This window comes from Macaca mulatta, chromosome 7, assembly GCF_049350105.2.
Source record: "Macaca mulatta isolate MMU2019108-1 chromosome 7, T2T-MMU8v2.0, whole genome shotgun sequence".
Classification (NCBI taxonomy): Eukaryota; Metazoa; Chordata; class Mammalia; order Primates; family Cercopithecidae; genus Macaca; species Macaca mulatta.
The window spans coordinates 126,064,758-126,091,903 of record NC_133412.1 but is presented as its reverse complement, the minus strand read 5'-3'; the positions used below and the strand labels follow the sequence as shown (position 1 = coordinate 126,091,903).

The 27,146-nt window shown below is 40.2% G+C and overlaps 1 protein-coding gene across 6 annotated transcripts in view; it reads left to right on the top strand.

The window, feature by feature from the left end:
- Positions 1–510: 510 nt before the first annotated feature.
- Positions 511–27,146, top strand: part of FERMT2 (FERM domain containing kindlin 2) — a 96,068-nt gene continuing 69,432 nt past the window's right edge. For 5 of the 6 annotated variants that reach the window (XM_028850162.2, XM_028850160.2, XM_028850161.2 and 2 more), the window contains exons 1-2: positions 552–681; positions 1,028–1,193. In XM_028850162.2, the coding sequence (XP_028705995.1) occupies positions 1,037–1,193 (157 nt within the window). In that variant the 5' untranslated portion in view covers positions 552–681; positions 1,028–1,036. Of the gene's footprint in view, positions 682–1,027; positions 1,194–27,146 lie in introns of all 6 variants that reach the window. The other variant, NM_001266319.1, reaches the window with a different exon arrangement.

Genomic DNA, 27,146 nt, shown 5'->3' with positions numbered 1-27,146 from the left:
GTGGAGAGGGGGCGGGAGGACTTTGTTCTCCGAAAACGATCTTGCCCTGGGAATTTCCTGGGGCCGTTACTCACAGAGAAGCCCCCTCCCACGGCTGCCAGCGCGGACACAAGCCGCGGGGGCCTCAGTCCAGCCTGAGCTCTGGACGCCCTGCCGGCCACCAGCGCCCCGGGAAAGGCAGCTCTCGCTCCCCCGCTCCCCCTCCTCAGGGCCCGCCGCCTAAAGCCCGGATGTTGGATTCAATCCCTGAGCCGGGTCCTTCATTTCCATAAAAGGGCAGCGCTCCGCGGGGCCGAGATTGCCGCCCCGCCGCGCCCCCAGCCACCCCCGCGCCGCCCCGCCCCGCCCCGCCCCGGACCCGCAGCCCCCTCCCCCGAGCGCGGCGCCGGGAGGGCGGGGGCAGGGGCGAGGCCGGCCGGACCCGCTCGGGGCGGCTCTGCGGGCGGCGAAGGAGGGAGCCAGCGCGCCCAGCCCAGCCGGGCTCGGACAGAGGGGGCGGGGAGAGGGTGGAGCGCGGGGAGCCAGGCGAGGGGCCGCGACGACGGGACTCCATTAGCCGCTCCGGCCGCAGGCAGCGCTTCGCCCTTCGAGGAGCAGGACGCGGACAACGCCGCCCCGCGAGCCTCCAGCCCCTCGCCTGTTGCCGCGCGAGCCCCGGGCCCGGAGCGCGAGGAGCGCGCGGTGAGGGAGCGGGACCCCGCCGGGACCCGAGGGGGCGCGGCGGGGAGGGGAACAGGGAGTTAGCCCGCGCCGTGTCTCGGGGCCGGCCGGCAGGTGAAGCCCGCCGCGGTCCGCTAGGCGAGGACGGTGTGGGGCGGGCGGCGCCGGGGCCGAGGAGCGCTGCTGGGCGAGCGGGGCGCAGGGTCCTCCCGCAGCCCCGGCCGCCGTCACCGCCCTCCCGAGTTCGCGCGGAAAGCCTCGGGTCCTCCACCACCACCCAGCCCGTGGCCGGCGCTGCGAATTCGGTGGGATTCGCCTTCCTTTGGGGGAGTGACGCTTACGAGAGCCATTTCCTCCACGCTCGCAGGAAGGAGCCATGGCTCTGGACGGGATAAGGATGCCAGATGGCTGCTACGCGGACGGGACGTGGGAACTGAGTGTCCATGTGACGGACCTGAACCGCGATGTCACCCTGAGAGTGACTGGCGAGGTGCACATTGGAGGGGTGATGCTTAAGCTGGTAGAGAAACTCGGTGAGTAGCATCCCAGCCGCGTCCAACTAACGATTTCCCAGAATTGGCGAGGGGAGGAAAGAGGCTCACGGCGGGGGAGGGGCCCATTTGAGAAATCTTGGCATCTCGCAAATGCTTTTTAGAAATGTAAAATCTTTCAGTATTTAAGCAGATAGACTTGTTCCCCTTTGTGTCTTACTTTGTTTTGTGACTCTGAATTTTCATATGTAGTGATTCGAACCTCCCAATTATAACCTTAATTGCGTAGTTACGGGGGACGGGGGATGTGTGCCAGGGAACTCGTTAATTCTTAACATTTAGTGACAGAACGATAGAAGAATGAGAAAAGTGTGTTGGGGAGGGTGATATTAGTGTCAGTGGTTATTTCTTCAGCATACCTGAATGTTAGTGACGTTTGGTGTAGAGAATGATGCAAAATCAATTTAAGAAAAATTTGTGCTGGAAAATGTGCAACTACTGGCGCCAGTGTGAAGTTTCTGTGGCTGTTCTACGTGGTGGAGTGCATTAAAATGTTCCAGTCATCCACTCTTACAAGGGGTGGGGCAGTACTTGACAAACTTGGTATCCGTAGTCCATGCTCGATGTAAGCCATTTCGAGCGTTGGGTTTTATATTAATAACAAGCCAATGAAAGAACTTTGTGTTAAAAAGCAGACTTTGTTAAGCTAATTTGAGGTTGACAGTATTTGCTTGAGTACAAATATATACTGGACTGATACCCGATTTGAAATAATAAGGTATCTTACAGTATGAAGAGTGTGCAGTACACATTTGGTTTGTGATGAATTAAAGCATTTTCATTTGGAAGAATCAGCTAAATAGATGATTTGATCATAAGAGAAATGCTCGGAAAACTATCTTCCTGAACTTTAAAGTGCCTTTTGTACATAATGCAGTTGTGATAAGGTGATATATGTGTGGCATTGTCTTTTCAGTCTAGAATTTTTTGTTTTAATGAAGGGGGGTTGGGGACTTTCTGGGGGTTTTTTTCGTCTTTTTTTTTTTTTGATACAGCATTCATTTTCAAGCTACACTGGGAAAGTAGAGAAGTGCTTATTTGTCAGGAAATCTAAGGATTATTGTATGTAAAGATACTGAAATAGCACTCTGATGCAGTTTGCAAAATAAGGCAGAATTCATTCGGGTGGACCTGCTTTGTACCCCTTCAGGAAGTTTTATTATTGAAGAACCAAAGAGAAGCTCCTTACAAGGTAGTCTCTTCCTTAAGACTGTGTATTGTTTGTCTCCCTGAGATACAGCTCAGGAAAGAAAATCCTCCCAGGTAGGTAGCCCAGTGAAAATTAGATTTTGCTGTATTGATTAACCATTTAACTGGCAGTTAACAGTATTTTTATCTGATTTGAATAAATCAGTCACTGTTTGCAAAATATTTATGAACCTTTTTTGTCCAGCACTGGTATGAGATTATTTAAGAATGAAAATAGCAAATATTTGGATATTATATTTTGTTTTCAAAGAAAACAAGCATTTGTATTATAGCTTTTCTAATTTATGGTAAATGGACCTTATTAATACATTGGTTTCAATAGGAGATTTTTTTATATTGCAAGAAAAGGAGCTGTTGAAGGTGACTGAGACAACTTGTAGTTCTCAAAAGCCAGGCTGTAGCTAATGAATAAATAATGGTTTCTATATTTATTTTGCATTGCTTAGGACTGTTTATTATAGAATTACAGTAATAAATAGAAATACAGAGAATATGCAGACAGAAATGATGTTAAGTGACTATAATCTTAATCTTTTAATGCTGATGCATTTTTAATTTTTTATGCAGAGAAAAGAAGCCTAACAAGATAGGAAATGCTGTGCATATGGAAACCTTACATCTTTTTTGAACTGAACTAATACTGATTCCTCTTGTATTTTGAATTCCAAATAGAAAGTGCCTCTGACTTTCCTGTTTGGTAAATGTAGAGCTAAGTGATGCCCCTGGTTTTTAGGATTAGATACTTTGAATGGTAAGCTATTTTGTTGCCTGTCAGCAAGTAAATAGAGGAGAGATTCGTTAGGGCAACATTTAAAACATCCAGAAATCAGTCTAGTCAAATTAGGAAAGAACTTTGTAATTTTTCAGAGTTGCCTAAAACTGGAATGACCTGCCTTCTGAAGCCCTGACTTAGGTCACTGAAGGTATTAAAGGGCAAACTGGATGACTGACTTGCCAACAGTGGCTAGAGAGGATCAAAGCAGCTTGCAGAGTCTAGATAAAAGGTGGAGATGGTGGTAGGGATGAGATGGTACAGAGTCTGTTATCTCAGGTTTGCAGAGCAATGATGGACAATTAGCAGACTCAGGCTACTGTGGCCTTGAAGCAGTTATGAACAGAAGGCACCAGAGCATTCACTTATATTTTCAAACTCCAGACTCTCCGATATCCTTTTTAATCTCTTGGAGGGTATATGAATACTAAAAGCATTATATTAAGGTGATTTTCCCAGATAACTTTCAGTAGTGGCAATTATTTCCCTGAAGTCGATAGATCTCAGGATGACCTATTCCCTCAACATTGTATTAAAATTGTGTGTGTGCACATGTGGAAGTTTCTAGGACGAGGCTTCTTCACTTTAATTTCTCAAAGAGGTCTGTAACAAAAAAAAGTCATGATACAATTTTATGGTTTGGCCCTTGCATGTCAGGTTCATCTTGAAGCTAGTGTTCATCCCAGAGTGAGGCATTTTAATTAAGCAAGACATAAATGTAAATAATGCTTCCTTAGTATATGTCAGCAATATGTTTGTATTTAGACTTTTATTATAAATAACGTGGACACTTAAGGCCATTAAAACACAATTTTTAGAATTTTGACTTTAATTCAAATATCTGAAAGATCTCATTTATTTATTTATTTTTTATTTTTTAACCTTTTGAGACGGGAGTCTCACTCTGTCTCCCAGACTGGATTGCAGGCTCATGATCCTGGCTCACTGCAAGCTCCGCCTTCCGGGTTCATGCCATTCTCCTGCCTCAGCCTCCTGAGTAACTGGTATTACAGGCGCCCGCCACCATGCCCGGCTAATTTTTTGTATTTTTAGTAGAGACGGAGTTTCACTGTGTTAACCAGGATGGTCTTGATCTCCTGACCTCATGATCCGCCTGCCTTGGCCTCCCAAAGTATTGGGATTACAGACGTGAGCCACCATGCCCGGCCTTGGTCTCTTTTAAATCTTAATATAAAACACATTTGTCATTCGCTATTCTTTTAAAAGAAAGCAAAAGCATATGCCATGAAGTGGGCTTTAGGGAATTATATCCTAATGTGACAAAGTTTTTGCATTTGCGACTTAGTCTAGGCTGATACTTCATAATTGATCCCCTCAGTTTGTATACTTCATCCAGAAAGTGAAAAACACCCTTTTATTTTTTTAAAATCCAGTTTAGGCCGGGTATGGTGGCTCACGCCTGTAATCCCAGCACTTAGGGAGGCCGAGGCGGGCGGATCAGAAGGTTAGGAACTCGAGACCAACTTGGCCAATATGGTGAAACTCTGTCTCTACTAAAAATACAAAAATTAGCCAGGCATGGTGATGGGCACCTGTAGTCCCAGCTACTCAGGAGGCTGAGACAGGAGAATCGTTTGAACCCAGGAGGCGGAGGTTGTAATGAGCTGAGCTAACACCACTGCACTCCAGCCTGGCAGACTGGAAATAGCAAGTAGATCTGTTCACTGAGTTTTAGTATCACTTTTTAAAATGTCTTTTTAAAACTTATGTGTACAATTAAATTTCCACCTTTCTGTAAAAATTCATTTTAAATGGAGAATAAGGAATTTATTATAATTTGGAGTTCACTGAATGGAAATCTCCAGCCACCAGCTCTGTGAGCAGAGAGGAAAAAATAGGTGATCTCTAAGTTTCCTCTAGCTCTGATTCTATGAGTAGGGAGAATGTAGCAGTTGGGTTAGATCAAGTCACATAATCTACAGGGGAAAAATGCAAATTGGAGGACTCAGGAGCAACTAAAAAGAAACATATGAAGTTGCTTTAGAAAAATTGAGGATTAGGCCTGGAGTGGTGGCTCACGCCTGAAATACTAGCACTTTGGGAGGCTGAGGTGGGTGGATCACCTGAGGTCGAAGTTCGAGACCAGCCTGGCCAATATGGTGAAACCCCGTCTCTACTAAAATTACAAAAAATTAGCCAGGCGTGGTAGCAGGTGCCTGTAATCCCAGCTACTCAGGCTGAGCCAGGAGAATCACTTGAACCCGGGTGGCAGAGGTTGCAATGAGCTGAGATCATGCCACTGCACTCCAGCCTGGGCTACAAGAGTGAGACTCTGTCCCACCCGCCCCCAACCTGCCAAAAAAAAAGAAAAAGAAAAATTGAGGATTGGCTGGGCACAATAACTTACGCCTGTAATCCTAGCACTTTGGGAGGCCGAGGCCCAGGAGTTTGCTTAAGCTAGGAGTTTGAGACCAGCCAGGCAACATGGTGAAATCCCATCTCTACAGAAAAACAGAAAATACAAAAATTAGCCAGGCATGATGGTGTGCACCTGTAGTCTCAGCTACTGTGGAGGCTGAGCCAAGAGGATTGCCTGAGCCTGGGAGTTTGTGGCTGCAGTGAGCCATGATTGCACCCCTGTACTCCATGCCTGGGCAACAGAGCAAGACTCTGTCTCCAAAAAAAAAGAAAAAGAAAATTTGAGGATTATGTTTCTGAATGTGGCCTTTAGAAAGAAGTCCTTGCTTTAAAAGTGTGTCATGTTCTTGCTATATAATAATGAAGAAAGTTCATTTATGTTGGAGTTGCATGTTAGGATCAAGTTAGATTGTGAAGTTAGCACATGTGACCAAAAAAAGAAATATATTTTAATAAAGTTACCACTAAAACTCCTTTAAAGTGATCGTTGCATCTCACAGAAGTGGAAAATAGCTAGTTTTTCCTCTAGGAACTCCAAAAATGAGTTTCATTAGTTGAGCACCAGATGAAGAAGCTGGCTTACATTACGGGCTTCATTACACAAAAAAAAATACTTTAAACACTAGGATTAGAGCTTGGCAAGATGCACACTGGGAAAGAGGTATATGTAACTAGACGGCTCCCTTATATCCTGGTTTAATGCTCCCTGGGGAAGGTGTGTGCTTATTTGGTGGAATGGTGCCTATGCAGTTGAAATCCTCAGTGTTTCCCCTTGAGGGCTCACAATTGAATTCATGGAAATTAATGCCTACATGATGCAACCTCATTGCATTCATAGTGAAATATATTAAGATGATAAGGGGCCGGGCGCGGTGGCTCAAGCCTGTAATCCCAGCACTTTGGGAGGCCGAGACGGGTGGATCACAAGGTCAGGAGATCGAGACCATCCTGGCTAACACAGTGAAACCCCGTCTCTACTAAAAAATACAAAAAACTAGCCGGGCGAGCTGGCGGGCGCCTGTGGTCCCAGCTACTCGGGAGGCTGAGGCAGGAGAATGGCGTGAACCTGGGAGGCGGAGCTTGCAGTGAGCTGAGATCAGGCCACTGCACTCCAGCCTGGGCGACAGAGCGAGACTCCGTCTCAAAAAAAAAAAAAAAAAGATTATAAGATAATTTTTTAAATCTTTGGGGCGGAGGAAACAATGTTAAAATCTTACAAGTGAATTAAGTTTTAGTTAAATCTGATAGTAAGTTTACTCAGTGTTTAAAACACTGTTCATGATCCATAGGAAGTGAATTAAATTGTATCTGTTTCTTAGCAAATTTTAAGCTCTTTAAAAGTGGAGGATAGTACTCAAGTTTTACTATAATCCTGTGGCAGCTAATAAAGTATGAGCTATTCCTTAGAGTATGTGCTATTTGCTGCTTTTTGTTTTTGTTTTGCTGCTATGTTTTATACCCAGTTTTTTAAAGTAAAAAAAGTACTGTTTGTTTCCAACTAGAGTTAACTTATTTATAGAGATGCTAAAAATATGTTTATTCGATTACTTATAAAAGGCCTTGTTGGAAATGTCTAATCGCTATTGAAGAGAATGGAAAGAAAATATTTAAAATTCTCCCTGTTATCTTTGGCTCTTAATTTTTAAAAATTTCAAACATCTAAGTTCAAGAGTAATTCAGTGAACACTGTAATCTTCATCTAGACACCAGTTAGTATTTTGCCATTTGAATTCTTTATACAGACATATACATGTTGGGGAGCAGCTGAATGAAGTTTCAGAGTTATAACCTTTGATTCCTAAATACTTAAATATGTATCACCTAAGAACAAGGCACTTCTCTTGCATAATTACAGTATAGTGATCACATTCAGGAAATTTAACATTGATTCAATACTGTCATCTGATATGCATCCATTTTCAAATTTTGCCAGTTGTCCCAATAATGGCCTTTGTTTTTTTCCATCTAGAATCTCATTTCACATTTAGTTGAAAGGGCTTCTTAATCTCCTTTGATATACAGAACAGCCACCAAGTGTGGAACTACAGGGGAGTATATAATAAATGCCTTATTGATATTACATTAAGATAGACGTAAAATGATAGTGTCTGTTTGTAAACTTTATGGCCACCCTGTAGAACAGTTCCTCAGCCTTGGTCTTTAAAGACATTGTTTAACCTTTTTAAAATAAGGTTCTTAGTATCAGTGCAAATTTCACTTCAGAGTGATTTTTTTTTTCTTTTGAGATAAGAGTTTTGCTCTGTCACCCAGGCTGGAGTGCAGTGGCACGATTTCAGCCCACTGCAACCTCCGCCTCCCAAGTTCAAGTGATTCTCCTGCCTCAGCTTTCCAAGTAGCTGGGATTACAGACATCTGCCACCACGCTAATTTTTGTATTTTTAGTAGAGATGGGATTTCACTGTGTTGACAAGGCTGGTCTTGAACTCCTGACCTCAGATGATCTGCCCACCTCGGCCTCCCAAAGTGCTGGAATTACAGGCATCAGCCACCACGCCTGGCCAAGAGTGATATTTTTATAATTTCTTTTTCACATAGTTTATTTTTAAAATTTAGTTTACTTCTTAGCTTACTATTAAATAAACTGTTAATAATAGTTTTAGACATCATTGGATGTAGATTTCCCATAATGTCAGCTGTTCTCAGACTGTAGTAGTTGCTAATGGAGGCACAGATTATTAAAAAATAACAGGTTGCCTAGTGTGTTGGAAGATCTGGATTTAACTTCTGGCTCTGTCTGCTACTTTACTGGTTTGTATGACCCTTGGACAATGAATCCAACCTGAGTGGGTTTTGACTTCTATAAAATACAAATTGAAAAAAGTTTTCTCATAGGTTTTGGTGAGAATTACGTGAGATAATATATATATATAGATACTACATATATATACTTTATATAAACTATTTGTGTTATACAAATGAGAGTGGCCACTTTCTCTGTGGCATTGAGTCTCTTGAGTATATGAAGTAGGAAAGAAAAAAAGGAAAAGTAGGTTAAAATATAATCTAGTATATTTAGTAAGTTCCAGCTTTGCTAGTGGGGAATTGCACTCCTCAAAAAAAGCTTAGTTCGCGATTGCTTTCTGTTCCTACCCTCTAAACAACAAGAAAAAACAGGTATCGTTTTGCTTTCCCGCCAACTTCCAAACACACACCTGCCTCTGCAGTGTAACAGAGAACTGTTTAAGTACCATTTTTGTAAGATTTGTGAAATGCAGTGGACCAATAAGTGGATGATGGTATTCCAGGGATTTGAAAAATTTAAAACCACGAAAGCATCAGTAGTATATTCTCTATTTCATATATTCTATAAGAGCAGTGTTTTTAGTTCATTTATAGCAAAGGCACATGAAAACATTGGGCCTGTTTAGAAACTAATGAAAGTAGTTTCAGAAAAAAGCTGATGTATGCAGTATTTCTATTTAAATAATTATTTTACTGAAAAATTAATGCTTATGCCATGGAACATTTAAAAATGGGATATATGCCCAGTGAGAGGTAAACAGATACATCTGAAACTATATATATATATATATATTTTTTTTTTTTTTTGAGACGGAGTCTCGCTCTGTAGCCCAGGCTGGAGTGCAGTGGCCGGATCTCAGCTCACTGCAAGCTCCGCCTCCCGGGTTCACGCCATTCTCCGGCCTCAGCCTCCCGAGTAGCTGGGACTACAGGCGCTGCCACCTCGCCCCGCTATTTTTTGTATTTCTTAGTAGAGATGGGGTTTCACCGTGTTAGCCAGGATGGTCTCGATCTCCTGACCTTGTGATCCGCCCATCTCGGCCTCCCAAAGTGCTGGGATTACAGGCTTGAGCCACCGCGCCCGGCCCTGAAACTATATTTTTAAATAATTCTTTTATTTCGTAATTAAGAAGTGTGACTTCTGCACTTGGATTTGTGGTTACAAATTCATATTCGTTATGAATATGACGTTACAAATATGTATATGTATATGAATATGACGTTACAAAATGTAATTATATTTGTTACAAATATTTGTTACAAATATAATTCGTTATAATTCATTCTTTAACAGATTACTTGCATAATTATTATATAATTGTTTTTCCTGTTAATTTTTTTTTCTTAATGTCAGGCTTATTGAGGTCTGATTGACATATAGTAAAATTTATCCTTCTTAGTATAATATTCTGAGTTTTGACATGTAAAAGTACCACAGTCAAGATAGAAAACTTTTACAGTACTCCCAAAAGTTCACTTGTGTTCTTTGTAATCATCTCATCTCCTCAAACCCAGATCCTAAAAACCACCGATAATTTGCCTTTTCTAGAATGGCCTGTAAATGGAACCATTCAGTATCTGTCTAGCTCTTTGAATCTGTTTTCTTTCACTTAGCATAATACATGTTAGCTTCGTTCATGTGTTTGTATCAATAGTTTTTTATTGCTGAGTAGCAGTCCATTGAATGGATGTATTTCACATTTTATCCATTTAGCAATTGAAGGGCATTTGAGTTACTTCCAGTTTGGGGAGATTATGAATAAGGCTGCTATAAACATCTGTTTGAATGCATATTTTCATTTTTCTGGGGTAACTACCTAGGCGTGGGATTGCTGGGTAGTATAGTAAGGATATGCTTAATGTTAGAAGAAACTGCCAAACTTTTCCATAGTGGCCATGTCACTTTACCTTTAAATTTAATATTCCATAAATTTAATATTCTGGTTAGACAAATACCTTCACTTTACCTTCCTGTCAGTATTGTATGAGAGTTCCAGTTGCTCTCAGGTCTCCCCTGCCCCTGTTACTGTCAGAATTTAGTGTCGTTTGTTTTAATTTTAGCCATTCTAATAAGTAAGTAGTGCTATCTCATTGTGATTTTAATTTGCATTTCCCTAATGACTAACCTACTGGCTAAGTCGGTTTTTCAATTTCTAGAATCTCAGTATAGATAACACAGAGTAAACTATCCTTTAAGTTTGTTCCCGTGTCTTTGGAATGTGTAATGTGTTAGGATTCTTTGAAAATGGTTCTTCAAATGTGATAACTCTAAACTAAAAGATACATAAACAGTATCTAAAGATATCTAAATGTCTTTAAATATAAGATATCTACAGCCATACTCTTGTGGATTAAAGGGTCAGTATACAAATCCTGGTCTATTTCCCTTTGAGAATATTACAAATAATTGTTCATAGTAACTCACCTAGGGTTACACAGTAAAACGTTTTGAACGTTAATTGAAAGTGATGTCTTATGGTATTTTCTCTCAACTTCATTAATTCTGCTTGGAAGTGAATTCGTGTATTTGAGAAAAAGAGATGAGCAGTCAGTGATTACAATTTGAAGTTTACGTTTTGATTTCCTTCCATGATTCAGGTTTCAGACTCAGTTATCTGTCATTTAGATACATAAGGACCAGCCAGTGTCAGTGCAGTCAGAAAGGTCCTTGGGGTGACCTTTCTACACATATCAAGGTTTTTGGACTGATAACCTCCAGCCCAGAGAAGGTGACATCTACTTTAGAATCGGAAGGGAGTCTTTTCTCAGATATTTAACTGTCTTATTTTTTACATCATGTTGTAACTAAAAAATACATTAGGTATTTTAAAAATCAATTGTAATTTCAAAGCATCAGTGTAATGATGTTTTTGATATCTTTTTCTTAATGGAACACTCAGGGTTATGAATAAAACACCAGTAAAGTGCTAGCATTATTGATTGTAGATGAAGTTGTCTACTGGGTAAGTGCTTCCCAGCTTAGTTTTCCTTAATGTAGTTCCTGGGTTCAGATCTAAGAATTTTATAACCTTTGAAATTAAAAATAACTTGAAAAAAGCAAGTGATTCCTGTATAATTTTAAAAGTCTTATGCAAGGTGGCAGTGACTTCTGTTGCCAAGATGGAATGCCCTTGTTAAGCAGAGCATAGACTGAGAGGCAGCCCTCCCTGTCAGAATCCTGACTTGACCATATACTAGCTGTGTGACCTTGGGCTGTGTGACCTGTCTGTGTCTCTGGTTCCTCATCTGGAAAATGGGGATAATAACAGTATATTTGGATTATTATAAGGATTATGTTAATACACATGAAGTGTTTAGCTTTTATAAATGTAGCTATGATGATGATTACAGTCCCAGCTCTTTTACTGTTTGTAGATTTTCTCCTTATACTGAGCCAGATAAATAACAGCATTTTATAAAAGATTGAGAATGTGTCTTTTAAAAGGAAGCCATATAGCTCTTTTTTTTTTTTTTTTTTTTGAGACCAGAGTCTCACTCTGTCATCCAGGCTGGAGTGCGGTGGTGCAATCTCAGCTCACTGCAACCTTCACTTCCCAGGTTCAAGCGATTCTAGTGCCTCAGCCTCCCGAGTAGCTGGGATTACAGGCACACACCACCACACCCTGCTAATTGTTGTATTATTATTTTTTTTTAGTGGAGATGGGGTTTCACCGTGTTGGCCAGGCTGATCTTGAACTCCTCACCTCAAGTGATCCACCCACCTCTGCCTCCCTAAATGCTGGGACTACAGGCGTGAGCCACCATGCCCAGCCGGAAGCCAAATAGTTCTGACTTATTCTCTACCATGTTAGAAATTGATTTTAAGTTTATTGTGCTACTTTGCATCATTATTAGTAATACTATAAAGAATTAAGTATGAAGATCATCTAGAAGCAGATGTTATTCTTCCACATACACGAAATTACAGACTCACTATGCTAAGATAGGGAGTGTTTCCATAAATTCAATATTCTGGTTAGACAAATACCTTCTTTAAAAGGTGAATTTTATAGCACTTAGGGAGGCTGAAGTGGGTAGATCACTTGAGGCCAGAGTTTAAGACCAGCCCAACCAACATGGCAAAACCCTGTCTCTACTAAAAATACAAAAATTAGCCGGGCGTGGTGGTTCATGCCTATAGTCTCAGCTACTCGGGAGGCTGAGGCAAGAGAATCGCTTGAACCTGGGAGGTAGAGGTTGCAGTGAGCGGAGATCGCACCACTGCACTCCAGCCTGGGCGACAGAGTGAGACTCTGTCTCAAAAATAAATAAATAAATAAGTGAACTTTGTTAGTGGCTAAGAACTTACTGTAAGATGTGGCCAACTTATTAGTTACATATGACCTTGGGCAAGTTATTTTAACTTCTGATTATTTAATCTCACTTAGCTGTATTTTATTTGTTTGGGGGGGCTAATGTATTGACTAAATATGGTATTTAAAGGATTAACAATTCCTGATAATTAGTAGAATGACTGTACTAAGAGCTCAATAAAATGTAATCTCCAGTTATCCTTCAAATACTATGTAAACTTAAAATATAAATTTCAACTGTGGTTTTCAGTATTCTACTTGTTTTCATTTTATTTATGTAGTAGTTAACCATAAACCCCTTCTTATTTAATCTCTTTTTAACAGTTTTTCTTGCCTTTGTAAATTCTGTTTAATGGTTGTGAAGTGTCTGAATACGTTCCTTGAAGTCCGACTGTCTGGATTTAAATACTAGCTTCACTACTTACAAGCTTTGTGACACTGTGCCAAGTTATTTAACATCTTTGTTACTTAGTTTCCTTATAAGCAAAATGGGGTTGTAATCTTACCACTTAGGGTTGTTGTAAGGATTAAATGCATATACATGTGTAAAGCACTTAGAGCAGTTCTCGGCACATAGTAAGTAGTAGTTAGACTAATAATTGTTTTATTGAGGATCCTTTTGGAGTTTGACCAGTAAATTTGTTGAGGATCCTCAATGAGTTTAGGCAGTAAATTCCTTAAAGAACTTAAAATAGCAAAGAAGGGCCTTAGGTGAGAGAGGACATTGATATGTAAACATTCCTGCATAGAGATAAATCTATATACTCATGCTCTGTTTTTGGTAGGTTATAGAGGTATATAGCATGAGACGTGTGTAGGAATGTGAGAAACATAAACTGGACTGTAGTAGCAGCAGCAAACACTTATGGATAGCCAACTATTATATAGCGAGGCATAGTCCTGGCTCTCAATATGAGCAGCTTGCTAGTAACAAAGTGAAAAAAGAAAATTACTTTAAGTCAATGATCTGATTGAGAAGTGCCAAATAAGTAGCCCTTGAATACAGGAAGACAGAGATTTAGAGTCATGAGTAATAACCGGCCTTATTTAAGGGGAGATAGAGTGCATAGTTAGGAAGAAAGGCATTCCAGGTTGGGGATTGCAGTGTTCATGGTGTATTTTAGACTAGCTTAGAGAAATAGAAGAAAAGCTTATAGAGAAGAAAGACATAGTTAACTGTGAAATGATACTCTATTATTCCTTAACTTACCCAGTTAATATTTTTAAATGAGAGCCTACTGAATGCCAGAGACTCTACTACAAACTAGTATGAACAAAGTTAACTCATTCCTTACCCTCATTCTACTTGCAGTCTTAAGGTAAAGACAGTCTTTATTTTTATTATTATTGGTTTTTTTGTTTTGTTTTGTTTTGTTTTGTTTTTTTAAACAGAGTCTTGCTTTGTTGCCCAGGTTAGAGTGCAGTGGCACGATCTAAGCTCACTGCACCCTCCACCTCCAGGGTTCAAGCAATTCTCGTGCCTCAGCCTCCCGAGTAGCTGGGATTACAGGCGTGTACCACCATGCCTGGCTAAGTTTTTTGTATTTCTTTTTTTAGTAGAGTCGGGGTTTCACCGTGTTGACCAGGCTGGTCTCCAACTCCTGACCTCAGGTGATCCGCCCACCTCAGCCTCATAAAGTGTTGGATTACAGGCATGAGCCACCGCTCTTGACCTAAAGACAATCCTTAAATAGTAATTACTATAATGTAGTGAGTAGTATGGTGATTGAAATACTTACAGGATTCTGTACTGGAGAACCGGCACCAAGCATATAGGATAGTATTTGTGGAGGGAAATGACTTTTAAGCTGAGACCTGAGAGTAGGAATTACCTAGGTGAAAAATGGGGAAATGTGGTTAAGGGATAGGATGACAGAACAACAGGCTGGGGAGAGGATGAGAATTCCCAGCATGGGAAGTTGGGGAAGGGAGGTTGGCCAGTTGAACTGAAAGAAGTCTAGTGATGATGGGGGAGCAATCCTAGGGAACCAGTGGCTTGACATGAGGCTTAAGAAGAAATAATGCTAAAGTGCTTTCTGAACCAGGTTTAAAAGATTTAGCATTATCCCCAGAGCTGTGAGATGCCCGTAAGAGACTTTAAATAGGGGGAGACATCAGATTTTTACGAATTGGAAATTCATCAGTTTCATATAAAATAACTTGCATGTAAGGTATAAGCAATGATAATCCTCTTGGATTTCAAGAAATAATTTTTCCAGTATACACTGAAGTTTTGTATTAGAATTTGTTAGTATTTTCTGAGATAAACTTACAGTGTAAAAGCCAATTAAATATTCTTACTAAATTGCTTTTCTTTTGAACTTTAGGATAGCTAGTGTCATTGATCACATTTAAGAGACAAACGCAACTAATACTTCCATAAGTCCAATACTCACTGGTGAGTTTTGCCCTGATGTTACTCTTAGAATTTGTCAGACATTTTCATTGCATGGACTCCGAGTCCTGTCTTCTAGAAATGAAGCCAGGTTGAACCAAATTAGCAATAAGCCAGCCTTCAGGATTGGATAGAAAGTTACCCACCCTCTGGAAATGAATAATTGGCATGCTTTCTGTTTGTGCACTCTGTAACTGCTTGCATGGCTTATGTGATCTGAAAAAGCTTCTTAACTGCTTTGAGTTAGTATGTCTTGTAGTATCAGATAATAAATTGAAATTGATAGACATTATTTCGGATTTGTAATTTCAAAAGGCTATCTGTAAACTTAGTTGATCTCTTTATTTTGAAGAATAAATTCCCCAGTTTTCAACTAGCTATGTAGAACAATTGCAATTTGTCATTTTTCATTAGAGGTTTAGTTTCTTAGTCTGCTTGAGCTGCCATAACAAATATCATATCTTGGGTGGCCTAAACAATAAGCACTTATTTCTCACAGTTCTGGAGGTTGCCAAATCTAAGATCAGAGTGTCAGCATGATTGGTTTCTGGTGAGGACTCTATTCCTGGTTTCCTCACATGGGGGAGGGAAAGGAGGAGAGATGGGAAACCAGCTGTCTCCTGTCTCCTCTTCTAAGGATACCAGTTCCACCAGAAGCACTCCACTTCCATGGCTTGATTTACCTCCTCAAGGCCCCATCTTCAGATACCATCATATTGGGGATTAGGGTTTCAACATATGAATTTGGGGGGACACAAACATTTAGTCCATAGCAGTTTCTAAATGTTTCCTGTAATTGGACACTGCCTCAGTTAGCCATTGGAGCCTTAATGTAAAATAATTTTCTTAATCTAAAATGGAATGGGGTACTTCAATTGAAATGTGTTTGCAGTTTAGATGATATGTAAACTTTGAAGCAGTTTACAGCTTCTGGTAGCAGATTAAAAACTTTCTTTTTGAAATATGACATACCGGACAGTTGCACTTTGGACAGTTGCAATTTTTAAATAACACTAGTTGTCTGACAACATGGCTCACATTTCAGTTGCTACCATACTTTATCTTTTAGTTTTATATATTAACTAAAATGTAACTGCATAAAGTACAAAACTTTTGCTGGCTATCTTTTCAGTCCACAAACACTATGTAAATGACAGAAGCCCATCATGATCAGTGACAAGTCATGTCACTTATTTCAAAGTCTATCTGTCATTGGCCACTGTGCATACGGTTCACACACAGAACAGTAGTATGTAGTGTTGCCTCTTTGTCCCCCATGAGAAACTCATGATGTTTTACAAAAATGGGTAATTGAAAGAGTTGACCAACAAAGATAAAACTGCAGTGAATTAACAAAAGTGATCATGAAATGCTAGAAGTGATAGTTGAATCAAATATAAATGGAGTTAAAGAAGAAATAGCTCACCCTGGAAATGTGGATGCTTTCACAAGTTGAAAGACTATAGATATGCAGCCAAAGGAATTTGGTGAAGGTAAACTTACATACATGATACAAGTGGTATGATAAAAAGGATGAAGATGTCCCAGAGGTAGTGACACTAGCAAAAACTTTGCATACTGAAGGAGCTGTCAGAGATACTTCATGATACTGAAAGAGCAAAGGATAAAATGTTATAAGTTGATCCAGACTCAGAAAGGAGTGTGATAGCTTGCAAAGGCATAAGAGATACTTGCTCCACTTCATAAGTTCTATGAGGAGAAGACAAGCACTATTTAAGCTATTCTTAAGTTTTCACAAAGAAATGTAACACTTCTCAATGTTTTTAATGTTTTAATTACAGTACACTAAATAAACATTAGTTTTGCTATTTTTTCCATTTCCATATGTACATTTATAATCAACAGAGTTTTTAATGTTTGACATGAACTTTTGTCTTGGAACAATTACAGTTTTTCAGTAGATTATTAAGAATGCTTTACATGCTGCCTGTATATTACAAATATTTGTATATTACAAGTAGTTTATAAATGTTTATTGGCTCTGGTCTCTGCTTTTGAGACACAAGATAAAATCAAAGACTCTTAATCTAGTGGGGAAATTAGTTACATAAAATAAATTACAATGAATTATATCATTCAAAGTGCTAAGGTACACTTTGCTGCTTTGACAGGTGGGTCATTGAAGATTCAGAGGTGGTAATATTTGAGCTGGTACTGGTGTCTGATTTTGCCAGTTTGATAAAGGGGGAAAGGAAAAGGTGCCAATCAAGGAGATCTGAAACACCAGCTTGTTCCACAAACCAGGCCAGAACAAAAGCTGCATCTGGGTGTGGTAAGAGCCCTAGAAAAAGGCAATGTGGGGCACAGATTTGTGGAACCTGTTAACGGATTATAAGATACTTCATTCAGTAAACAGACTTGGAAAGGTTTTTGTTTTTTTGTTTTTTTTTTCTGAGATGGAGTTTCACTCTTGTTGCCCGGGCTGGAGTGCAGTGGCACGATCTTGGCTCACCGCAACCTCCGCCTCCTGGGTTCAAGCGATTCTCCTGCCTCAGCCTCCCAAGTAGCTGGGATTACAGGCATGCACCACCACGCTCGGCTAATTTTGTATTTTTAGTAGAGACGGGGTTTCTCCATGTTGGTCAGGGTAGTCTCGAACTCCCGACCTCAGGTGATCCGCCCACCTTGGCCTCCCTAAGTGCTGGGGATTATAGGCAGGTGCTACCACACCTGGCTCAGACTTGGAAAATTTTTAAGTGGACAAATAAACTGATCAAGTTTGCATTTTAAGAGATAACTCTGGATAGTGTTGTAGAAAATGGGGTTATAGTAGTTCAGGGTAGAGATGTTGGGGACCTGAACTAAGGCGATGTAGAAGGAAAGGAAGGGACACATTAGCAGCTACTTAAGGGATAGACTCCATATTACTTGGATGGAAAGAAAAGCTGAGGGAGAGGAAAAAGTAAAATACAACTTGTAGAGATAAATAGTATCTAATTTCAAAGATATAAAGATTAGATTACTATAATGACTGTTGTGTGATCTTGGTGTAGGTCTTTCCTTACTTTGCTAGATGGGATGGGGCAGAAATGTAGGGAGGAAATATTTACATGCTTCATTGCCAGTGTTTTTTGTTTGTTGTTTTACATTTTGTTGATTAATAACTCCATACGAGAGAATAAGATTCAGCAGAGTTCAAAAGTATATGTTGGGTAAGTTAGAGTTGGGGCTTTTTTTAAAGCTTTCTTTTCCTGTTTTTCATGGTTGTGGAAACTCATTATAAAAACTTAAGTTAGGTCCTGGATGATAGTGTTGTAGATTGCACTGTTGAGAATTCTGTTCCTCTAGAATACAGAGTAGTTCCGGAAGGGAGGATTGTCCCTCTAGAAGTAGATTAAAGAGTAATTTAGGAATTCGCTTCTGGTCTTTCTAGAATAATCTAATTACCAATGAACAGTCTTAAGGAAGAGAGGAATGACTCAGAAGTTATTCCAATTATTTTTGGACAGTAGAAGTCTTAATTTCCAGTATAAAACCAAAAGTGAGTACATCATTATTATTCTTAATTGCTTCTTTGCATTCATAGCCATCTGTGTTCTTTGGTTGTTTCAGAATCAGTTTAATTTTGCATATTAGTATATGCATTCTTCAAGTAGTTATATGGCTACTAACCATAACCTTTTTGAGTTTTATTGTCTGTGGTTGCCATTATTAAATCAGTGAAAGACATGCGTAATAAAAATATTCCTTTATTTAATAATCTCTTTGCCTCCTTGTGGATGTTCTATCTTCTTTCTCCTAAATACCTATTTCCTATAAGAGACGAGCAGGATAATCATCAGGATTTTACTGTGAAATGTAAATGAGTCCTGACATTAGTCTTTTGTCCTCATATGCAACATACCCAGACTTGCTTCTCTTCTGCGTAACTTTATCTTGGCTAATGGAGTGTTATTTAAGAGTGCCACCTCTGAAATCACACTGATCTGGAGTCAAATCCTAATTCCTACATATGCTAACTTTATGAACTTTGGCCAAGTTATGGAACTTCTCTCTCCTTTCATTTTCTCATCTATAAAACAAAGAGATTATAATGGTATTTATCTTTTAACATTTATTTTTTTCTTTTTCTGTTTTTTTTTTTTTTTTTTTTTTTTTTGAGACCGAGTCTTGCTCTGTCGCCTAGGCTGGAGTGGTGCAATCTGGGCTCACTGCAACCTCTGCCTCCCAGGTTGAAGCGATTCTCCTGCCTCAGCCTCCCAAGTAGCTGAGACTACAGGCGCGCCCGCCACTACACCCAGCAAATTTTTTGTATTTTTAGTAGAGACAGGGTTTCGCCATGTTAGCCAGGATGGTCTCTATCTCCTGACCTCGTGATCCGCCAGCTTTGGCCTCCCAAAGTGCTGGGATTACAGGCGTGAGCCACCGTGCCCGTCCCTTTTAACAAATCTTACTGCTATTATTATCATCTATTTAATTATCAAGTTAGGAGCTTTCTGGCTTCCCCTCTTCACCTTCCAGCTGTCCTCTCTCATCTGAGATCAGTATCCTCGAGACCCATGATTCTAGCTTAGACAACTCCCTCACATTTGCCTCCTCTTCACCGTCTGCCGTATGTCAGGCACTGCTCCATAGAATATTGCAGTAAATTTGCTGCCAGACTCTTAATTTGTGCCTCATAATCAAATCAAAGTCATGTTAATGAAACAATCTGAGAGCCTCCGTTGCCTACAGGACGGTTTCTCTCAGCACGTTTGAACTCTCACATCTTTTAAGACCCAGGTGAAAATGCCAGGCTAAGCTAATTAATCTTTCACATGTAACATTGGTTGCTTCTGTGACATTTTGTTTATCTTTTTAGCTCATTTGTCTGTGTCTCTCACTTGGAGTGTAAGTGCCACTGGGATGGTAATTCTTACTAATTTTTATATCCCATTGCCCAACTTAGTGCTTGTCATGATAGTTACTTGGAAAATATTTATTAATTAGTGCATTGATTATACACCTGAAGAGCCACACTCTTCATCCATTTGCCTCATCTTTCCCTTTTTTGAAGGTCTGAGTGACTAAAGAGATCAGAACAGGAGGGCACATCCTAAAGCAGGATGCCCCATCGTCCTCAACTCTAAAATTGAAAGAGAAATTTGGGAGGAGAAAGACCTAAAGGGGTCGAGAGTAAGGAGAGTGTGTGATTGAATACTGAGATTAATGCCTAGTGTCCTTTACATTTCAGTCAATATTAGGGATAATATTACAGACGTTGTTTTTACAAACTTAAGCATTAATTTTACTTGTAGGCCCTGTCTTTACACATTATTGGCAATATAACCTCAGTAGAAACATCAGAAGAGTTGGAGTTGTCTATTTATTTGAGGCATTGGAAAGCAAAGCAAGTTAAAAACTCTTTATTGTCATTCGTTTAGTAGAGAAAAGAAACCCTGGCTTAAGACAACAAATTGTATCTGGGAAACAGGTTAATTCTTGGCATTCTGGAAAAGATGACTAGGGAGTAGCCAGGTACCCTGCAATTTTATATTCCTCAGGAAGCCATTGTCTCCCTCACAGTTGGGCAGCAGCATTTCCTTTCTTCCCCCATCCAACACACACTCTGCAGGTGCCATTGCTTGCAGTTTTTCTTACTTCTCAAGTTGAAACACTGACCATACATTCTGCAAAAGGCTTTATGATACAATTGGTGTGGTAGAGTATTGCTAGTCGTATAGGTCACATTATTTTTGGTTGGGTAACTTATCGTATGATTTGGAACCTAACTATTTATAGTGTTTTTCTATGATGAATCTGAATTCTCAGACTTACGAGTGGCCTTTTGGAATATAATCATTTTGTACAATAGGGATTGTCTTGAGCAAAGAAATTCATTCTTTTTAGAAGATGGTGAGAGAGAACAGAATGTCTGTTCAGTTTTATTTCCTTTTTCTAGGGGAATCTCTGCCACTCTTCTAGTTAGGATTGAAGTATGTTTTCTGAAGTTGAAGATAAAATGGATTTTTCAGACATACACCTAAATTAGTAAAACTTGTATTTACTTTTATTGATGGCTTAAAAATAAGCTTCTTGTTGAACTTGTTTTGAGTAATGAGAGATCTTTAAAATTTTCAAAATGAGGATTCATTCAATTTGTCAAATATTTCTTGCCTGCCCAGCACTGTGCTAGGTGCTGAAAATATAATGGTGATCAAAATAGGCATTACCTTTGTCTTCTTAGACAGTTCATAATCTATTAGGAAAGAAAGCTGGCACTCTCCTCCCCCACCTGTCCAACAACAAACAAAATAAATATCAGTTTTGATCAGTGATATCACTGGATACAGAAATAGAACAGTATGGAGGGACATAGAACATTGGAGGGCTAGGGTAGCTCAAAAAGGCTTCTCTGAGAATTTGGAATTAATGCTAAAATCTGGAAGATGAGAGAGAGTTAGACATTCCAGGAGTGGAGTAGCATGTGCAAGGGCACTGAGGCAGGAAAGAACTTAGTTACATGATTCTTAGAACTAAAAAAGGCCAGTGTGGCTGGAGCAAAGGAAGAGTAGCACAGGATACATTTGGAGGAGTAGATAGGCCGTATTGTGTGGAGCTTTGTAGACCTGATAAGGCATTTGGATTTTATTGCAGTTAGAAGCAGTTGCAAAGGATTTTCAGCAGGGGAGTGGCATGAAAGTGCTGAACAGATGACTCTGGCTGTTGTGTGGAAAGTGCTGAGTGGAATGCAGGAGACCAGTTAGGAGGCTGTGGCAGTAGTCAGTGCAAGAGATGATGGCAGCCTGAAGTAGGGTGGTGCCAGTCGAGACTGGAGTGGACGTTTTTGGAAGTGGATCTGACAGTTTACTGTCAAATGTAAGGAAAGAGGGAAAGAGTATCAATGACTTTCAGATTCCTAGCTTGAGCAACTGGGTTGACAGTTGGTGCTAATTAGTATAATAACAGTAGGGATAAGAAAAAATTGGGTTACATTTTAGACAAATTGAGTTATCTGAGGGACATCAAGAAGAGATGTGAGATAGGCAGTAGGGTGTATAGGCTGGCGGTCTGAGCAGAAGGTTGGGCTGCTGACACCAATGATGAAAGTAAATGTCTTTTAAAGCCATGAGAATGGATGAGACCCCTGGAGAACCAATGTAAGGAGAGAAGCACATGGTTCCTAGAAGACAGGAAGGGCAGCGGAGCATAGGAGGTGGGATTAGCTTTAGATAGACAGGAAGAGGCACCTTTTCATGTTAACACAAAGACAGGAGGCCCATCTGAGTCCAAATGTAAGAAGGCTTGGGTTGGCGTGAAGGTGAAAGAGTTTGAATCTGTGGCTTCTGAGTTTTCTGCAGTAGAATCCATGGTTGTCTACTGCAAAGGAGAAGGATTCTCAGAAATGTGAGAAGTTTGAGATACAGTGGTAGACAGAAAAAAACATAGTAGGATTCTCCAAGGGTGTCTTGGGCAAACGTACAGTAATTGTTTCAGTCTGCCTGGCTGTGAAATGAAAGAGGGAAAAGTCTTGTAAGTTTAATAGATGAACGACTAAGTGATGTAGGTAAATGGTATGAGCAAGTAACCTGAAAAGCAGGAGAAGGACGTTTTCTGGTCTGCTTAGTCTGCATGGCTTGCTTACAGTAGGTCAGGACCAGCTTGTTTAGTGGCTTTGTCACTAGCACACTGGGATTGTAGTGTTCTTTACCTCCAGTCAGCTCTTTATTATGGTTAATAGTTGTATCTCATTTGAGTCTCAAGAGGGTCCTAAAACAAAAGGAAACAGCACAGAGTATTACAGTATTAGCAGAATACAAAAATATATATTTATCAGAAACAAGTCACGTGCCCAAAAACGTTATCTGTACTTATAAGTCACAATGACATGTTGCTTTAGCAAAGAATATCTAATGTAAGCTTTGCTTCTAGTTTATGGACATATGAGAATATTAAACAAATTTTGCATTTCTTTCCTGAACTAATACTTTAAAAATATGCAACTAGAAATTTATGCCCCCCAAAAGTAACATCTTAACCTCCTTTTCATTCCAAACTCTAAGTTGCTTACTTACTTTTAAGATGTGGTTACTTAAGGTAAGAAAAAATAAGTTATTTGATCAACTTTCATTTTTCTCTTTAGTCTGACAACATTATGGCATTAAATAAAGTCCAGGAGGTATTGGGCTGGTCCTTGTTTGGTCTCTGGTAATTTAGATGAGGCAGAACTGAGTCTCCAGGAATGTGAATATTATCTCAAAAAGTTAGTAACAGCTACTGTGCAAAGTTTGAAAGCCCAAGTCAAATCCTGGGCATGTGCATGGATGTGTGGTAAGGCATAGGTTCCAACTCTCGTGCAGAAACAACAAGAGTGAGATTTGATCAACTTTCTGTGCATCCTTGACCACCCAGCGTCAAGGGATCATCCCACCTCAGCCTCCAGGTAGCTAGGACCCCAGGCACAGGCCACCATGCCCGGATTTTTTTTTTTTTTTTTTTTTTGGTAGAGATGAGGTTTTGCTATGTTGCCCAGGCTGGCCTTGAATGCTTGGGCTCAAGCCACTCACCCACCTCAGCCTCCCAAAGTGTTGGGATTACAGGCGTGAGCCTGGCCAATAATTGCATCTTAGTAGCCTGTATCAAAACAGTCAAGTAGGAATTCGTAATCTTATTAGGAAAACATTAAATAGGATGTTTTCAATAATGTCTCCCTTCTCTGAGCTCATATTTTCTAGAGTGTAAGCAAGCTGGAATTGCATAAAGTGGGGCATAATATTCTCTAGCAAAAAGCTTTGAAATATGTATTTTTTGGCCGGGCGGGGTGGCTCAAGCCTGTAATCCCAGCACTTTGGGAGGCCGAGACGAGCGGATCACGAGGTCAGGAGATCGAGACTATCCTGGCTAACCCGGTGAAACCCCGTCTCTACTAAAAAATACAAAAAAACTAGCCGAGCGCAGTGGCTGGCGCCTGTAGTCCCAGCTACTCGGGAGGCTGAGGCAGGAGAATGGCGTAAACCCGGGAGGTGGAGCTTGCAGTGAGCTGAGATCCGGCCACTGCACTCCAGCCTGGGCGACAGAGTGAGACTCCGTCTCCAAAAAAAAAAAAAAAAAAAGAAATATGTATTTTTTTTCTTTCTTCCTTCCTTTTTTTGTTTTTTTTTTGGTGACTCATGGAGTGGGAGAGCACTGTGATACCAAAAGCTGTTTGGTAGACTAAGCAATATTTCTCAGTCTCTAATGATGAGAAACCCAAGCCTTCTGTTCCTTAGAATACACAGATGTTATATTTGTAAAGCAAGTGTATGACCACTTCCTGAATTTGAGGAGCATTCTGTTACAGTTGAGGGAGGATATTTTTGTTGATTCAGTCAATGTTGTAGCAGTTTGCAGTGTTAATGATAGGAGTTTGAGTGTCTGTCAGATACTGTTATGCGCACGTGATACGGTGGTGATGGGATCTGTTAAATAAGGGAGGGACACAGAAATAACTCTTTCCAGAATGCTGGCGAAGTGTTTTGAAGAATTAACGTATTTTACTAAAATTTGTTATAGAAGTAAGAATTTTGCTAGGTATAGTAAACTATAAGTAGTGCTTGACTTAAAAGAATTACTAAACAAGCCAAATTTATGAGTAAATCATAAAATCCCTTTTCTTTCCCAGAGAAGGAAAACAAGTGATGGCTTCATAATAGTATAACTTTTTACCCAACTCCCCACCCCCGAGCCTTTCTGTGAAAGCTTGTATTTGTGATGGGTTACTTCTGAAAGTTTAAAATCGAAATTTGAAATATAAGATTTACCGAATAAAAGTTGACCTATACCTGGAGGATAACTGAAAATCATGACCTTGGGGAAATGGACTGTCAGAGCAAGTTTTTGAGCGTGGTCTACGCCTTGAATGGTTTTATAATGCAGATGAATGAATCTACTCCGATGATGTTTGCTAACTTCTGGCCAAGTGCCAGGCTGATAGTGTGTGTGTGTGTGCACATGCATTCAGTCATCTAATGTTTGAAATACCAAGCCTGCCATTCTGGACAGCAGAAATGTTTATTTAGAACATAGTCCAGAGTCTAGTTTAGAACGTGTAAGGGAGTTCATGTATGGAAAGTTTCCCAAAGCTTTAGTTTATGCAAAATCAGGGAATTTCAACGTGATTTCCTTATGGATTTTGATGTCACACAGGAAACTAAACCGCTACTTTAGTGATCCAGTAGTATGTTCATTTGCTTGCTGTTATTTATAAGTATTTGTTGATAACCATTTTCCTTTTAAAGTCATCATAATGTGTTCATGCTTCTATTCAGTCTTCAGCTAGAGGAAAACTTAAATGTGTGTTGATGTCTGAAATCTGTTCTGCACACAGTGGGTTTTTCAAGTTAGAGTTGCATAGTCTGTTATGATTTAACTGGCTACTTTAGAGATAAGCTGTGCTGTAATACACTTGATAACTAAGTGCTTTCAAGAGTTACTGCATCCGTGCCGGGTGCGGTGGCTCGTGCCTGTACAGCACTTTGGGAGGCCAAGGCGGTTGGATCACTTGAGGTCAGGAATTCAAGACCAGCCTGGCCAACATAGTGAAACCCCACCTCTACTAAAAATACAAAAATTTGCTAGACTGGGTATGGTGGTACCTCTCTGTAGTCCCAGCTACTCCAGAGGCTGAGGCAGGAGAATCACTTGAACCCGGGAAGTGGAGGTTGCAGTGAGCTGAGATCACACCACTGCTCTCCAGCCTGGGCAACAGAGCAAAACTCCATCTCAAACGAAAGAAGAGTTACTGCATCGAGATATACTACTTCTCACACACACACACACACACACACACACACACACACACACCTGTGCACACAATTTGTGCCATTAAGTGCTTTTTTTTTTTTTTTTTTTTTTTTTTTGAGACAGAGTCTTGCTTTGTTGCCCAGGCTGGAGTGCAATGGCACAACCTTGGATCACTGCAACCTCTGCCTCCCGAGTGTGAGCCATTCTCCTGCCTCAGCCTTCCCAAGTAGCTGGAATTGCAGGTGTGCACCAACAGGCCCAGCTAATTTTTGTATTTTTAGTACAGATGGGGTTTCACCATATTGGCCAGGCTGGTCTCAAACTCCAACTTCTGACCTCAAGTAATTTTCCCATCTTGGCCTCCCAACATACTGGGATTACAGGAGTGAGCCACCGCTCCCGGCCTTTAAGTACTTTTTGATGTGCAGTTAGCTTTTATGCTTGCCTGGGCAAATGCTTCTCAGTTGGTGTACCATCATTTTTCTCAGGATTTTCATCAGTGTATAAAATTTGTTTTTGCTACTGATGAATAGAATAGGTATGTTCTTGTGATATTCTGAGTAGAGCCAATTGTGTGACTTGATGTGGAGATACTGTTATTTTCAAAATAAGATAGGTAGTGTAATATAAAGCCAGCACCAAAGAAAGAGCTGATTTTCTGGAAGTTGGGAAAATATTGCTTTGCCTGTTCGAGAGGGCTCAGTCAGGTCTTTAGAGAGTTTTGAAGTGATATTCTGCTGAAGGGCAAATGAATGAATGATAATTAGAATTATAAATGATCTGAAATATGAAGTCATTTCAGCTGCTTTTAAAATAATGCTGTAATAGCTTTCCCTTTTTAAAAACGAAGCTCCTTGGGTCTGCCATTTCCTTTTTATCTATCTACTAGCTATTATTCTGTGATTCTACCAGCTATTATTCTATTGCTATTATTCTCCTTGCTACAGTAAAATATCCAGAAAAAGTTGCCTGTATTTCTTATTTGTGCTTCCTCACCTCCCATCCATTATAACTGAAATGGTTGTCATTTCCACTCTCACATTAACTTCTTGCACACACTCTTGCAAGAGTGAAGTCTTGCATACCCCCATCACCACACTTCTTCAAAATTATCAGTAATGATTTTGAAACAGATGACTCCTACTTAAAACCATTTCCTAGACCCACAGAGATTCTGATATATTTGGTTTGAGAGATGTCACCAAGATGGTGGAATAGGAAGTACCAGCCTTCATCTGCCCATAAAAAAATAACAGACAGCTGTTCACAAACCAGAATAGCCCTAGTTTAGGGTGGGGCCAGGCATCAGTATTTTTAAAAAGCTGCTCAGATGATTCTAATGCCAATCAGGCAGAAAACTACTGCTCTAGGGGCTTATCTCA